The sequence below is a fragment of the Festucalex cinctus genome, chromosome 13 (genome assembly GCF_051991245.1).
Source record: "Festucalex cinctus isolate MCC-2025b chromosome 13, RoL_Fcin_1.0, whole genome shotgun sequence".
Classification (NCBI taxonomy): domain Eukaryota; kingdom Metazoa; phylum Chordata; class Actinopteri; order Syngnathiformes; family Syngnathidae; genus Festucalex; species Festucalex cinctus.
Genome location: NC_135423.1, coordinates 23,416,020 through 23,432,067, shown reverse-complemented (window position 1 = coordinate 23,432,067; position 16,048 = coordinate 23,416,020). Strand labels below are relative to the sequence as shown.

At 38.4% G+C, this 16,048-nt stretch overlaps 2 protein-coding genes across 4 annotated transcripts in view; one reads left to right on the top strand and one right to left on the bottom strand.

Annotated features, from left to right (window-relative positions):
• Window positions 1–4,944, bottom strand: part of acsl3a (acyl-CoA synthetase long chain family member 3a) — a 30,993-nt gene extending 26,049 nt beyond the window's left edge. The window contains exon 1 of one of the 2 annotated variants that reach the window (XM_077541794.1): window positions 4,831–4,944. The gene's annotated coding sequence lies outside the window, so the exon portion shown is untranslated. Of the gene's footprint in view, window positions 1–3,882; window positions 4,048–4,830 lie in introns of those variants that run through there. The other variant, XM_077541793.1, reaches the window with a different exon arrangement.
• Window positions 4,481–16,048, top strand: part of farsb (phenylalanyl-tRNA synthetase subunit beta) — a 14,964-nt gene continuing 3,396 nt past the window's right edge. For both annotated transcript variants that reach the window (XR_013288014.1, XM_077541796.1), the window contains exons 1-16: window positions 4,481–4,639; window positions 5,197–5,252; window positions 5,369–5,523; window positions 5,659–5,731; window positions 5,821–5,936; window positions 7,682–7,832; window positions 7,906–8,014; window positions 8,771–8,841; window positions 8,923–8,984; window positions 10,124–10,175; window positions 10,247–10,308; window positions 10,464–10,671; window positions 12,424–12,504; window positions 12,590–12,682; window positions 12,770–12,887; window positions 13,576–13,728. Coding sequence is in view for 1 of the 2 variants with exons in the window: in XM_077541796.1 (XP_077397922.1) it covers window positions 4,582–4,639; window positions 5,197–5,252; window positions 5,369–5,523; window positions 5,659–5,731; window positions 5,821–5,936; window positions 7,682–7,832; window positions 7,906–8,014; window positions 8,771–8,841; window positions 8,923–8,984; window positions 10,124–10,175; window positions 10,247–10,308; window positions 10,464–10,671; window positions 12,424–12,504; window positions 12,590–12,682; window positions 12,770–12,887; window positions 13,576–13,728 (1,618 nt within the window). In the remaining variant the exon portion in view is untranslated. The remainder of the gene's footprint in view (window positions 4,640–5,196; window positions 5,253–5,368; window positions 5,524–5,658; window positions 5,732–5,820; window positions 5,937–7,681; window positions 7,833–7,905; window positions 8,015–8,770; window positions 8,842–8,922; window positions 8,985–10,123; window positions 10,176–10,246; window positions 10,309–10,463; window positions 10,672–12,423; window positions 12,505–12,589; window positions 12,683–12,769; window positions 12,888–13,575; window positions 13,729–16,048) is intronic.

The following is a 16,048-nucleotide window of genomic DNA, read 5'->3' as shown; positions in this document are numbered from 1 at the left end:
GCTAGTTACTAGTCTGAATCAACACATCCCATCCGTAACTAGCGATCTTCATTATTAGTGAAGCAAGCACTTAGCTTATATGCTATTAGCTGATTATTTTGCTTCATTATTTAACATATATTTACTTTTGTGTATTATTGTTAATGGTCATCAAACTCCTGATCCTAAAGCAACTTTGAGTGCAGTTCACGCTTCATGTCAATTCACCCTACAAATTAAAAGATTGATTACTTTGCCATCATTCAAAGTGAGAAACAATGCTGAAAAAAAACTACAATAATGTTACAAAGAACCCAGATAATTTGTGAAGTGGCTGGGTTGGGAATTGAGCACCTCCAAATCTGAGACCAAGGTCTTCAGTTAGGAAAGGGTGGAGTGCCCTCTCCAGGTTGGAGATGATATCCTGCCACGAATGCAAGTCTCTGGGGGTTTTGTTCATGAACGAGAAAAGAATTGATTGTTAGATGGACATGCAGATCATCGCAGTGTCTGCAGTCATGCAGACTCACTATCGGTCTCTCGTGTTGAAGGAGTTGAACCAAAGAATATGCTTGTGATGTACTGGTTGATCTATGTTCCTATTCAGACCTAAGGTCACGAGAGTGGCTGAGCCGTTTCTCAATATCAAGAATGCAGAACACGAATGTGAACTCAGCCAGTATGCAGGGTCGGGGAATCCTGTTTAGAAAGTAAAAACCCTGAGGCAGTTTGGCTTTAGCCACAGGCACTTTTTACTCAACAGGTGGAGACGAGCTCGTTTATCTGCCTGTTGAATTGAAGCACCTGTGGCTAAAGCCAAACTGTGGCATGGGTTTTACTTTCGGGACCCGGATTCCCCAAACCTGCCAGAAGAACGTACTTCCAAAGAAGAACGCTAGTCTCTTTGTAATTGGAACGGCTGCGTACTTGTCAACTTTCCCGTTGACTCTGACTATTTCTGTAATGTATAACAGTTATATCACGTGGCTAGATTTAAATTTATAAATCTATATATATCCACTGTTGTATTAGCCATTTTGATTGCAGCATGAAATGTGTCTTGCGATATTTTCTCAGCCACATCTCCTTAAGTCACCAACTGATGCATCCTTGGTTTAAGCTTGCAGACAAGAATAGCATCCGGGTATTGCACTACACTTCATATTGGAAAAGGACTTCTGCCGCAACAGATGACATTTTACAAGATCGTAAGGATGTACTAACTAGCGATGCACGAGAATATCAGTGGCCAATAATTATCGCAATTATCGACCAATTTCACGTCATAAAGCTAAACCAGATAATAAAGAAATCTGCCAATGATAATAGACTTGCCACGTTGGTCCATCTGTTGTGTTTGTGGCTCAAGTTGTGCCCAACTCCTCAACCCCTCCCCTCTCCTATGGTAGTGTCGCATATTGTGACATCATAATTATTGTTGTTCCGATACCATTTTTTGGCCCCCAATACCGATCCTGATACCCAGCTTTGCAGTATCGGCCGATACCGATACCTATGATTTTTTATTTTTTTTCCTCAACATTAAAAAGCTGTCCTGCCATTGGTTCAGAGCATTCAAGGGCCAATAGGATATCTTAGATCGGCATGCAGTGAACATGTCACATATCAATGAATGTCGTGCACGAGCAAGACACAAGATGCTGCATCCAAATCCTATATTATAGTTGGAATTAATGGTATCGGCATGTTACTTGTGCGTACTAACCGATACAATACCACTGTTTTAATGCAGTATCGGCGACTCTGCCGATACCAGTATCGGTATCGGAATGACACTAATCATAATGCACGTGACCTCGTGTTCAAAGAAGACACATCCTGGTGACATGGCAGTCGCCAGTGTGGGCTTTCTTTATTTACTGTGTCTCCCCAAAATGTTACCCTCGCAGTTTTTTGTTGCATTTGCAAACATGACGGTTTTGTTTTGGCAAACTCAAAATGAGTTACTGGTTATCTTTGAAGCAGAGATATCAATAAAATTCAACTGAATGTTGCTTTACACAATGTTTGAATGTATTTGCACATGCTAGACTTAAAGTAGGACTCTAAAGTATATTTGTATTCAAGTTCATTTTGCAAACAATCATACGCTAAATTAACGGTTATTGACATTGGCACTTAATAAATTATTGGTTTATCGTATCGGTTGAAAATAGCATTATCGTGCATCCCACGTAAGAACACACAAGAAAGTGAATTCTGAAACGGCTTTTGTCTCCTGGCTAGCTTGGGAAAGCCTCAAGATTCTTCCAGAACAGCTGGAAGAAGACGTAGTTGGGAGTGGGAAGTTTGCGCTAGCCTACTAAATAGACTACCTCAGATAATCAGAAGTAGATGGGCGGGCGGATGCATACTTGTAAATGGACTGTTTTTGGCGGTCTTTTTTCACTGAGCAATTTGCACAAATATTGCAATTGTCATGGATAGTGCTGCCTGTTCACTATCAAATATTTTTAGAATCGATTAATCTCTCGCTTGGATTTGGATTCATTTTAATTTTGGATTAAAGTGTATTACAAAAGCATTGTTTTCCCTGATTACTGTTTATTAACCAGTGATTTGTGGTTATTTTGTATAGTGATTTAAAAAAAAAAACGGGATTTTTGATGTTGTACTGTGTAACAGGTTCGGTCATTGTTTTCCAAAGTAAAAAAGTTTGCAACGGTCTTAATTTTGAAGTTGAAGTTTTGATTTTGATTAAACACAGAAGAACTACAAAAATCAATTAACAATTACAGTTGATATGCTGAAATCAGAGAATTTGGACAATTACAAAAAACATTGCATATTTTAGGTAGCTACAAAGTGCGATTTCATTGGGTCTAAGGATAACTTGTTCTGTATGGCACGGAACCTTTGCATCATAATTTGAGGCCAAAAGTCACTAAACCATCCATCCATCCATCCATCCATTTTCTTGACCGCTTATTCCTCACAAGGGTCGCGGGGGCTGCTGGCGCCTATCTCAGCTGGCTCTGGGCAGTAGGCAGGGGACACCCTGGACTGGTTGCCAACCAATCGCAGGGCACACAGAGACGAACAACCATCCACACTCACACGCACACCTAGGGACAATTCGGAGCGCCCAATTAACCTGCCATGCATGTCTTTGGAATGTGGGAGGAGACCGGAGTACCCGGAGAAGACCCACGCGGGCACGGGGAGAACATGCAAACTCCACCCAGGAAGGTCCAAGCCTGAACCCGAACCGGAGACCGCAGAACTGGGAAGCGGACGTGCTTACCACTTGACTACCGTGCCGCCCCAGTCACTAAACCTGTCTAGTATATTGCATAATTGTACAAATGTGCCAAATAAGAACTCCAAGGAGTGTGTGTAGACTACTGTACTAAAGAAATACTTTACAGCAGGGGGTCACCGCTGGTACCCAAAACCTGATATCCTTCCCATTAATCAGCGACCAATGACAAGCTCCCCTGAAAATTCAAAACAAAAGCTGGCTTGCTGTTTCTCTTTTAAAATAAAAACATTTAAATTTTAGCAATAATGGCACGGCTATTTATGATTCATAAAAACAGCCAAACGTGCACATTCATAAATTATAAATGTACACATTTAGCTGTTTTTTAATCATTATTAATAATAATAATAATAATTATTATTATTATTATTATTATTATAATAATAAATTATTATTACTATTATTATTACTATTATTATTACTATTATTATTAGTATTATTATTATATAAATCGTTACCTGAAATCACTGTCTAGCCCCCAAACCGAGTCAATATCAATCAAACTGCAGATACGCGGTAGTCGTGATGAAGACATTTACGTTTTCTCAGCAAGTTGATGCACCTGCAGCTGAACGCATAATCTGCGGATACAGAAGGAACACCGGCAAAACAAAACTCACCTTTAACTGTAGCTGTTAACGCAAGTCTTTAGTTCTGGTTCTTTCCATTAAGCTATACCGCCACAAGAAATTATTTCACGTCGTCTTGCTGAACGGGTACGGACCGAGGGGAGGGAGAGCGACTTTCGTCGTGCTATGATTGGACTTGTAGAAGTGGCGCGTGCTGACTGAGGGCCGGGCTGGATGCGAGGAAGGAGGACCGGAGGAATGCAAGGGTTACCTACGGTCACATGAGCCAAGTGGCTTTATCTTCGTCTACATTCCAAGTATTTGACTTCATGTGTTATACATGAACGCGGCTTTTTATTTTGCAATGAAATGCATGAAGAGTTAACGTACCACCTCGGTCAGTACACATAAATATGTGCGCTTAAAATGATCTTGCCATCCACTTTTTCTTTTTTGTCCGCTCTTACACCCCGTCCTTCTAAAGCATACAAGGTTAGATACATTTTATTGAATTTAATGATCTATTAAATTGCTTTTTTTGTCAATATTTGACAAGCATCAAAATGAAGAAATGGCAATTTGTCTGTCTGTGTAGTCTGCACGTTTTGCTCTAGTCGAACAGGAAATACTGGTTGAATTAAAAAAAAAGAAAAAAAGTGCGCCTGTCTCGTCAGGCACCTCTACGGCCAACTAAAGCCCTCTTGTTGGGTCCTTTTTACCGTGGCTAAGAGAGGAAGTTAACCAGAAAATATGCCGACTGTCGGTGTGAAAAGGGATCTTCTCTTTAAAGCGTTGGGAAGAACCTATAGTAAGTAACGCTCATGTCGTAATTAAACGAGGAACAGGAACAACAATATAACTTTTACATGTTCTCTGCTACGCACAACATGACCACGAGTATTCTGAAGTGCAGCCGGTAACAGGTCTCTAATAGATTTAGGTTAACCTCTCGACTTAATAACTACGTTACAAACTAAGTACATTTGACACGAAACATACCTTTTAAAACCGATGTGTCCTCGGTTTGTGTCCAACTTAAAAGTTGTTTGGGCACTTTGTTGTCTCGTCACCAGTGAATTTCAACGTCATTGCATCATCCACAGCACGTCATTAGGCATGCAGCGTCGCAAATTTAAGACTTAAAAATATGTTGAACTTGAAGATGTTATGTCGTGATTAATTTACAAAAACTTTCACAATTAAAATCAGTTACCGTAAATGCCAAAATTTTCTTTATAAACGAGCATTTTAGCATCTGAATTAGGTACATGTTGAGCATTTTTTTAATGTTGATATTCACCATGGGGCGAAACATACATAACCACTGTCTTACCATTAATGCTTTTTATTTTTCTCTTCGTTAAGCCGATGAGGAGTTTGACGAACTGTGTTTTGAATTTGGACTGGAGCTGGATGAAATCGTAAGTACACCCACTTGGTTTACTATATGTGAGTTCAGTGAGTAGGTCACCTGTTTGTATAGTTTACCTCTTGGAATTTAATTCTGACATGTATCTAAATGTGTGCTACTGTTTAGACCTCAGAAAAAGAGATAATTAGCCGTGAGCAAGGTGATGAAAAGGCAACAGGCGCATCTGATGTTGTCCTTTACAAGATTGATGTACCCGCAAACCGCTATGACCTTCTATGTTTGGAAGGTTTGGTTCGTGGGCTGAAGGTCTTCAACAATAAGTAAGACTTCATCTAGTAGAATGATGATATTGCTGAAATCGTTGTACATTGTATTCTGATAGTGTTCACAAAACGTGTTTGTTTATTTGTTTGTTTGTTTGTTTGTTTATTTATTTATTTATTTATTTTGTCCAGGATGGAGGCACCACGGTACAGACGCGTCAGCCCTATCAGTGGGGAGCCTCAGAAGCTTATTATCACCAAGGATGTGGGTTTGCAATGTTCAGAATTGTTATGCATGCAGTGATTCAAAGTATTATTTCCACAGGATTTCAATTTGCATGTTGTTATGTGCAGACAGCATCGGTGCGCCCCTATGCTGTGGCGGCAGTTTTGAGGAACATCACATTCACACAGGAGCGCTATGACAGCTTCATCGAGCTGCAGGAGAAACTCCATCAGAACATTTGCAGGTGAGGTCAGGTGTGACATACAGATATGACCCTGCAAATACTGATACAAAAAGTGGGCAAATAATAAATAGAGCAATATGAAGTGTCCAGTGTGATATTGTAATACTGATCAACAAATGTAAGTCGCTCAGTAGTATTTAGTACACTTTCTCATTATACACAATTTGGCAATAACTTCAAGTTTAATCACTCAATCAATGATAACACAAGAACTTTATTAACCTTGTGTTTTGAACAACACTGCATTATGCTGAAAGTTGTTTTTAATATGACACACCTTGCATTTAAGTAATTAAAGTAAGCAAAATATGCATTTCAGTGTTGTACAGTGCAGTTCTACACGAGTACAAATGACAACCATAATAATAAATACATTACTGCCATTAATTTAAACTGAGTATTACCAGGAGCCACGACCCCATAACAGGGATGGGCAACCTTTGATATTTTGAATTTTTCTGCATAATCTTTGGGATTTTTTTCACCAGTTTTTCATCAAACATATTGAATGATTTCTTTTTTTTTTCTTTTTTCTTTTTTTTTTTTCTTTTTTTAAATAGACTACTATGATTGGGTGGGAAAATAATACATGATCATTACTTGACAGTTGTGTGGCTGGACTTTGAACCTGCTCACTACTGCATCACTACTAGGGATGTAACGATATCCAAACATTACGATACGATATTATCATGATATGAAGGTCATGATACGATAATTATCACGATATTGTGGGGGCGTTGGTGATGTTTAAGAAAGATCACAATATTGTAAAAAAAAGATACCTCATACAAAACAAAAGCACAATATTGTGCTTTTGTGCATAACAGCAATGCATATAAACCACCTACAATCACTAATAACAATATTGAGGCATTTACTTGCTAATGCAAGCACACATTGATCGTTTCACAAGCAAATTAGGTTCCCCTTCATCTGACAATTAGCATAGGTTTTAAACAACGAAGGCCAAAACATCCCTAATAAAAATTAAATTGCACTAATAAACTAGCGACTAGAGGGTGCTAGAACTGCACAAATGGAAATCAACCTGACTTTTTTTCACAGATGTGTTCTTTTTAAATATTGTGAACATGACGACGACAATATTGTTTTAATATCACGATATCACGTTATTGCCCTTATCGTGACATCCCTAATCACTAAAGTTTATCCAATTAGAATAAACACAAACTAAATGCACCTATGTGCTCTGCTGGGTCATTTATCTCCTTTTCTGCTTCACAATGAAATGTCTAAACAATAAGCAAAGGAAAAAAAGAGAATGTGTTTTCCTTTTCACACATTTATGTTTTGTGTCATCAATGTTTCTTCTGTACCAATTTTATGTTGTAAACAAAGCTAGAAATGTTAGTTGCTGTGAAAGTAATTTTGTTTAAAAATGTTTTAATAGCTGAGCTGCAGCCTAAAACTTTATTTTTGTTTATTGGAAGTATACCTGGCATGACCTTCTCTTGTTTTGGATGAATAAAACTACAAAGAATTTGACATTCCATGTAATATTTTCATGTCTGGAGATGGCATCCTTTCAGTATTAGTAGTCCATGATACGAAAACACGGTGTTGTCAGAATTTTGTTGGCACAACAATGCTAATCCTTAAAAAAAAATGCATGACAGAACTAGTCTAGATTGTTGCTTTGAATGTTTTTCTGAATTGGTAAATGTCATCTTAAAGTAAGTATAACATGCCACAAGTGAACCTTTATAACAATGCTTATGCAGAAAGAGGAGCCTTGTGGCGATCGGGACTCATGACCTGAACACCATCTCAGGTCCCTTCACGTACACAGCGAAACCACCCGGAGACATCACCTTCAAGCCCCTCAACCAGACGAAAGAATACACGACCACCCAACTCATGAGCCTCTACAAGGTTCATTAGCTGTTCAAGCATGTTTTCTTTGTTTTTTCCTTGCTTTGTTGACCTTGTCTTTTTGTTGCCTTAGACCGACAGCCACCTGAGACATTATCTTCATATTATTGAAGACAAGCCTGTGTACCCCGTTATTTATGACAGCAATGGTATTGTCTTGTCTATGCCTCCCATCATCAATGGTGAGTATTTACTGTATGCTATTACGTATACGTACCCTGATTTTCACAAAATTGCAATCAAAAACAATATATGACAGCTTGTAAAATGTGATGTTATGATCATTGATTAAAAAAAAATAAAATACAAATGTCCCATGAAAATAATGCATCTCTCCCGTGTCGCTATGATTTTACTTTTTTGCATAACTAGCTTCTCTGGATTGTCTTGCATGTCTTCAGTATCTACATCTATGTGCCTTGCAACACATAGTTCTACTTAGGACCACACCTTCCCCATTCACTTTGTATTTGAGATGAGCAAAGATATACATTGTTCTAAATAGCTAAAAGTGTGCGGTTAAATTCGGCATTCAAGTATATATTGTGCTCATTTGAAAGTAAATCCACTGCTTTCATGAGAATTGTGATCGGATGGGTAATGAAGTCTGTACTATAGAGCACTGATTCACGTGAATTCCCAGGTACTGTACCAGTTCAAATGTGAGAGGTAGCCATCCCTAATTGTGAGCTTTGTGGAACCATTGTTTTCCATTGGTACTCATCGTTATTAGCTGACTCAGGAATATCTGTTCACCATATAAATTTATGATTAATAACTTGTCTCTTATTAAATATGATTCTGAAAAACAACTATTTCTATTTATTGCTTATGGGGGTGGTGTATGAGGACAAATGTGACTAACAGTTTTAATTCGACAACCAGAAGATAAAAATACATGAATTTTTTGCCTTTAATTTGTAACTTTGTTTTTGCAGGGGATCACTCAAAAATTACCCTGAATACAAAGAATGTCTTTGTTGAGTGCACAGCCACAGACCTGACCAAGGTAGAACCAAACCGAGTCCCCAGAGAAATGTTGTTTTCTGTGCAGCATTCTCGCAACAACTAAAATGTGGCATTTCTCCAGGCCAAGATTGTGTTGGACATGATGGTGACCATGTTCAGCGAGTATTGTGCACAGCCTTTCACGTAAGTTACAAGTTCATCAGCGCTTGGAAATAGAAAACCATTATTTAATGGGGGAAATGATGAATTAAACTAAAAAGACAAATTCTTGATTCAGTCATTCATTAACCTCTCCACCTTATTCGGTGACACCAGAGCAGCTGCTCCGCATCAACTCTCAGTTAGACTTTATCATATGCAGGTTAAGCTCAAGCTACATAATGAACTTTGTTTAATTTGTAATGACCCTGTTTGCATTGTTGTCCTGAATGAGGGCCTGACCAACATGCATTTTTTTTAGGCCTATGTCAATACCGGTATTTGGCGGGGGAGAAACCCCGATTACCGATTAATCGGCCGATTAATTAAATCTTTAAAAAAAAAAAAAACTCGCCTGACCTCCTAAAGATGTTTCATGTGTCTATCATACACAAACAATCAAATTTTTGAACAAATTAAAGCAATATTTCTTGTATCGAACACAAGGATTTAATGTTCTCATCAATTTCAGTAAAAGTGTTTAGAGGGTTCACTTGTTAAATAATAATACTCAAGAAGGAATTTAATGACTTGAGGAAATAGAATTTTCTCATATTCACATTTTTTGTTTTTTTGTTTATGAGAAACAATATTAAAAATCTGTAACTAAGTTGAGCTGTCAAAGATCAAAATTTCCGATCTCATTCATCTCGCAGTTTTATGTTTTTTTTGTTTTTTTTTGTTTTTTTTACAAAATTGCTGCTGGTCTCATTTAGCAATACAGGCATGGACTGGTAAATGATTTAATGACAATTTGATCATCATGAAGGTTTTTTTTATTATTATTATTTGAAGCACAAATCACAAAACGGGAAACTTGCTCAAAAGTATTGTTGCTTTAAATGCTCTTTGACATTTGAGCATGTCTGACCTTAACATTCAAGAAATTCTTACAATCTTATCATCCACAACTATTTCTACTATATATCTGATGGGCATAGGTCACTCACATAAGCCTGTCACGATAACACATTTTTTAAGCGTTTATTTTCACAGAAATGATCATGATCAGCAATAATCTTGCTGCTGCTGTTTTATTTTTTATGCTGATATGATCACAGCAGATCCGGTTCGTATTTTTACATTAATTCACATATTTCATTTTTTCACTTATGCTCTTTCAGTGTCGAAGAAGTTGAAGTGGTGAATGCTGATGGCACAACCTGCAAATATCCAGTACTTTACTCACTACATGCACACAAACCCCCTCTGAATTTCTTGCTCTCATTGTGTCCTTCATGTTTTAGGAGCTGGCCTACAGGAAGGAGACTCTGTCCAGCAAATTTGTCAATCACAAAGTTGGCATCAAGTGAGATAGTTAGACATGCTCCCAAAAGCAGTTGTTTTGTTTTTGCAATCCATTTCCCAACTTAACATTTCAACATGTTTACATGGAAAAGCCGAAATTTCTCCTCAGATCTTCTGACAGGCGACTTGTGCATCTGTTTTGCTTTTTCTTGAAAGTGAGTCAACGGAGAAGATCGCCCAGCTGCTAACTCGGATGTGCCTGCGCTCTCAGGCCACTGGCGTAGGTGACGAAATAGAGGTTGAGATCCCCCCCACCCGCTCGGATGTCATCCATGCCTGTGATATCATGGAGGATGCAGCCATGGCTTTTGGATTCAACAACATCACCCGCACCACGCCACAGACCTACACCATTGCCAACCAGGTATGCAAGTTCAGCATACTTTGTGTAGGACAGGGGTCACCAACGATAGATAGCCCTCCACGACCAATCATAGCTCACCAGTGATGGAACATTGTGATTTTCTAGGAATGTTGTATAAATGATCATTTGAAAATGGAAACAAAGACATTTATAGAATTAAAGTGGTGCATACAGTACAAGGGATCCCCAGGTTACAAATATCTGACTTAAAAGCATTGGATATGAATACACGCTGACAGATGTCCACAAATACGCCACATCATACTGTACAGTATGGTAGCTCCCCTTTCTGCTATAACTTAGTTGAGCAGCACAGCTCCATACGCGCATTTCCGACACTCATCCACAATGAGGAGAAGAGGAAGACCACTCAGTCAGTTTACCAGCAGCTGTTAAACGCCACAAAGAAGTTGGAAGGCCACTAGGGCACAGAGTCCTTGGCAATTCCTACGTCAGCACCTTCCCATCTATCAATGCCTTCCAGTTCCACCTCAGCAGTCTCACCTGAACGTGCACTCTTTGAGGAATCCACAGAAGATAAGAAATCTCTTTATGACAATCTCTCCGATGACAACGCTGCCTGTCGCCAACTATATTGTCTCCTAATCTGTACGTCCGTCTGTATATGATGTGCATCGGCGTCTTTCTAAAAGTATGGTAAAGGTCAATGCTATTGTTGTGCTTGTTGATATAATTCCCACATGAAACTAATGTTGAGAAGTTAGTTTAGGGAAGGGGTCATTATTGTGTGGCGGACTTGCAGTTGACTTCCTATTTTTGGGCAAAGTGATAAGTAATGAATTATTTTGTGACACACCTCCAACTCCTTTTATAGGGCACCACGTTCCAGTATTTCAAATGATCTCAAATGGCAATAATAGATTGAAAAAAAATTCAGCTCATGAACAGCCATTCGGAACTCATTGGGTTCACGTCTTGGGGACCTCCCTTCTGTATTTGTATTTATCTGTTTACTTTTTACCGCATTGTGAGAAATCATTCACATGATCAATGTCTTTACATAAAGGACTGTCAAAGATAAATCTTTTTAGAATTGATTATTGTATCGAATACTTGGTTAATTGCACTTCCCCGCCATTTTGAGGTCAAATATTTGTAGTCGACGTAGAGAAGTTCGATGTCTCCCCCAATCCCAGACCAGAAAACATATGATGGCAAAATCACCGGACTACAAAGCACAATTGATAAAAAGCCGCAACGGCAAAATTTAGCCATAAAACTGAATTTATTCAGACAGTATATTGGTTACATATTAACCTCACCTCTCCAAGTTATAACATGGAATATTTGCAAAGAAAAAGGTCACATAGAGAGATTAAAAAAACTAAACAACAACTTTTATTTACCTTTAAAGCTACTGAATGTAGAAAATTCGATTTTGAAAGCTCTCCAGAGTATCCATTGTCAACAGCTAAGGTGTTAATCTACTAATTAGAAGATGTATGTCATAAATTGTCAAAAAATATATTTTGGCCAAATAGTTAGACAGAGTAGCGCTAAATACCAGTAGTTTTTTGCCCCGAAAAACACACAAAAAAACAAAAACAATGCAGAATGCAGCTAGCTGCACAAGTAGCATCCCAGAACCTTTCTCATTCTTGCTTATTGCCGCACGAGTTCTCCGAAGAAGTAACTGTCAGCTTCAAAAATGTTGGTGACCCCTGGTGTACAATAACAAATAACTAATAGCAATGCCATCAAATATTTGTGTTCTTCTCTGTTTGGTATTAGTTTCCGCTGAATAAACTGACAGAGCTGTTAAGACACGACATCGCAGCTGCTGGTTTCACAGAAGCCCTCAACTTTGCTTTGGTAAAACACAAAACCATTCAGAAGCATGTTTGCCCTCATTAAAAAAAAGAAAAAAAATAGAGTAACACAATCTCAACTTCTTTAGTGCTCCAAAGAAGATATAGCAGACAAGCTTGGTAAGAAGATTTCAGAGATCAGAGCAATTCACATCTCCAATCCCAAGACTGCAGAGTTCCAGGTGAGCAACAGTTCCACAAGAGGGCCCTCTCTGACTTTTGAAAAGATTGTAGCCTGTTTTAATAACACAATTCTGTTGCTCCACCAGGTGGCGCGCACCACCCTGCTGCCAGGCCTGTTGAAAACAATTGCAGCCAACAGGAAGATGCCCCTGCCCCTCAAGCTGTTTGAGATATCTGACGTAGTGCTGAAGGATGAGACCAAAGGTAGGCGTCTGAATGTGTGAAATGATTAGCATAGTCAGTTGTCCCTCATACAGATAAAAAGTTGTCTTGTAGATATGATTTTGTCACTAAGGCTATATGAGTTTGAATCAAATCTAAAACTCTGTTGAGATTTGGCCTGTCACTATTGTGTATTTTTACAATCGAAAATCCTGTCAATTGCTCATCAATTGACTGACTAATCAAAATGTCAATCAAATGTCTTCTGCGTTTACTGCATGGACATTTGCGTTCAGTCAATTGGACTTGAGTGCATCCATCAGCAGCAAAGTTCATGCGGAAACCTGTAAGTGGCCAAAAAATGGCTCCACTTATCACATATATGGTTTAAAAAATGATTAATTATAGTTCAGAGGGAGCCATTTTTATGTTGACTAATTTTTGTTGTAGTTAGACAACCCCCCCCCCCCCCCCCCCCCCGCCAAGTTGAATTGTACATGAATTTGTGTGTCTTTATATACATTTACCCAGTTAATGAAATTACTGGTGCCAGTTAGATGTATTATTTAGAAATTTAAAAAAAAATTGAAACTACGCACCACATTGAGACAAAAGAATGACATTTCTTCCATGAAGCCACCTCGGAAAACTAGTAAATGGAAAATTACAATTGAATATAAATATATCATTATATTTGAAGTTATTTGTTGGCTATCCTCCTGACAACCAGACGTTGGGGCGAGGAACAACCGACGTATTTGTGCCGTGTACTACAACAAGAGTCCAGGTTTCGAAGTCATCCATGGCCTGCTAGACCGTACCATGCAACTGTTGGCGGTGAAACCCGGCCGGGGAGTGGGCTACCATATCCAGGCTGCAGACGGTAAGGAACGTTGGTCTACCTACCACATTTAAAAAAAATAAATAAAATAAAATAAAAAAATAAAAAAAAAATGTTGAAGCTCTCTATTGTCTACAAGGTGTAAGTGTAAATGGTGGTTTATGATCTACTATTGGCTTGCGACGAGCCAAAATTCAAAATAAATGAATGACTAAAAGTGAAAATAAAAACATGTGAAAAAATATATAATTAAAAATTTATATTAAAAAAAAATATATAAATGGAAATAACAAGAACAAAATAAACATACATAAATAAATACATTTGGATTAAAATTTTTAATTGAATTTTATTTGTTATTTTCACTTTTTGTCATTTATTTATTTAGTTAGTTAGTTACTTAGTCAGTCATTTATTTATTTTGGCAGTTTTGGGCCGTACTGCCAAGTCGAAATGTTATTCAAATGAGGGGGCGGTCCTAAGCGTGTCTTGGGTTGGACTCCGCCGTTGCAAACTGCCTCCCATTGGTCGAGTGAGCAACTCGGCAAACAAGGAAGTCTAGCCGGCTTGCAATGGAGCTCCAGCAACGGACGACTTATCTTGTCCACTGTCACCTCAACTTGTAACTTGAGTTGCTAGACAACAAGTAAATAAATAAATAAATAAATGACTAAATAAATAAATGACTAAAAGTGAAAATAAAAATGTGTATAAAAATATAATTCAAAAGTTAAATACAAATTTATTCATTTATTTATTTCCATTTATATTTTTTGGATATGATTTTCAAATTATATATTTTTTTTATATCCGTTTTTATTTTCACTTTTAGTCATTTAATTATTTATTTCCATTTATATATTTTTAATTTTGGCAGTTTTGGTCCTCCACATGGGGGTAAAATTACGTTGCAACATAACAGTAAAGTTGGCTGGATTATGGCTCCAGTTCATGCACAACCTAAATGAGGGTAATTGGAACATAAAATGGATGGATGGCTTGTGAAATCGCACACATTACATATTCAGTTGTAGAATGATGGTTATAAACTGACAGATTGAGGCTTCATCTTAACCCCCAACGAGGCAGATCTGATCTGGTGAGACGTCAAAAATGTTTTACTGCGGGTCGGAAGCGTATGCATAGCCCATCTGAACTTATTTTGGGTCATATACAGTACACACGCATTTATTGGGCCTCACTCTCCTAGTTCTCCTTGTTTCCACACAGCCCACCACCCCCTCCCCAGCCAGTTATCTCTGCTCCCCTTGACAAGCGTGCTCCAAGGGCGCACTGTAGGATATCCGCACAGCAAATCAATTGGGCTCAGGTATCAACGTGAGCAGAGGGAGGAAGCGTAAAAAACAGAAGGGGTGCTGTCAGTGGAGCTGAAGGTGCTGTCAGCAATGGTCAGGAGAGCGTGAATTGCAGCGTGGAGGAAATATGGAAGTCACGTCTCCAACTGCAGTAGCAGACAGCAACAGCAGTGCCCAAGATCCTCTTTGACTTTGTCACCTTGGGCAACATTAGTATACTTCCCATGGTGCATCTGTCACAATACAGGGCCTTGCAAATGTATTAGCCCCCATTGAACTTTGTGACCTTTTGCCACATTTCAGGCTTGAACCACTTTTTTTTTTTTTTTTTTTTTTTTTTAACAAATAACTGAAAAGTAGTGTGTGAAATTATTCACCCCCTTTTCTCTCAGCGCAGCCCACTGACTCCAGAAGTTCCCTGATGACTTTTGAATGATCCAGTGTTGACCTAAATGACTGATGATGATGTAGTCTTGGTACAAATGTGATAGTCTCAGAGGTCTGTTAAAAATATTGGGGAGCAACAGCATTATGAAGACCAAGGAACAACGCCAGGGAAGTCTGAGATAAAGTTGGAATTTCGATAGGTTGGCAGATTCAGTTACCGTTCCCCTTTGTAACGTTGAATATTTTAATTGTTGCTGATGCTTGTGAAGTAGCTTGTTTGCGATTTGGATCTGCACTTCTAGGTTGGTTAATGTGGTCAGTCAGTGTGAGCAGTCACATCGGATACATGCATGTAAAATCAGATATAAACATTCAAATGAAATTGGACATTTGGAGTGTAAATATAGCCATATTAGTTAACTGTACCTATTTGAGTCTGTCTTAGGCCAGTTTACTAAACTGTGGCCTGGGGGAGGTGAAAGTGGCTTGGATAGATTTTCAATGACGAACTGGCTATTGAAGATGTTGCAGAGCTATTTGGACTGCTGCCTTTGTGTTCTGCTGAAGGTATGAGTACATGTCAGCTAGCAGCAAATCTAACCATTTTGATATAGGGAGAGCTTTTCTTATCTTTTGGCCAGTACAAAAGTATACATTTT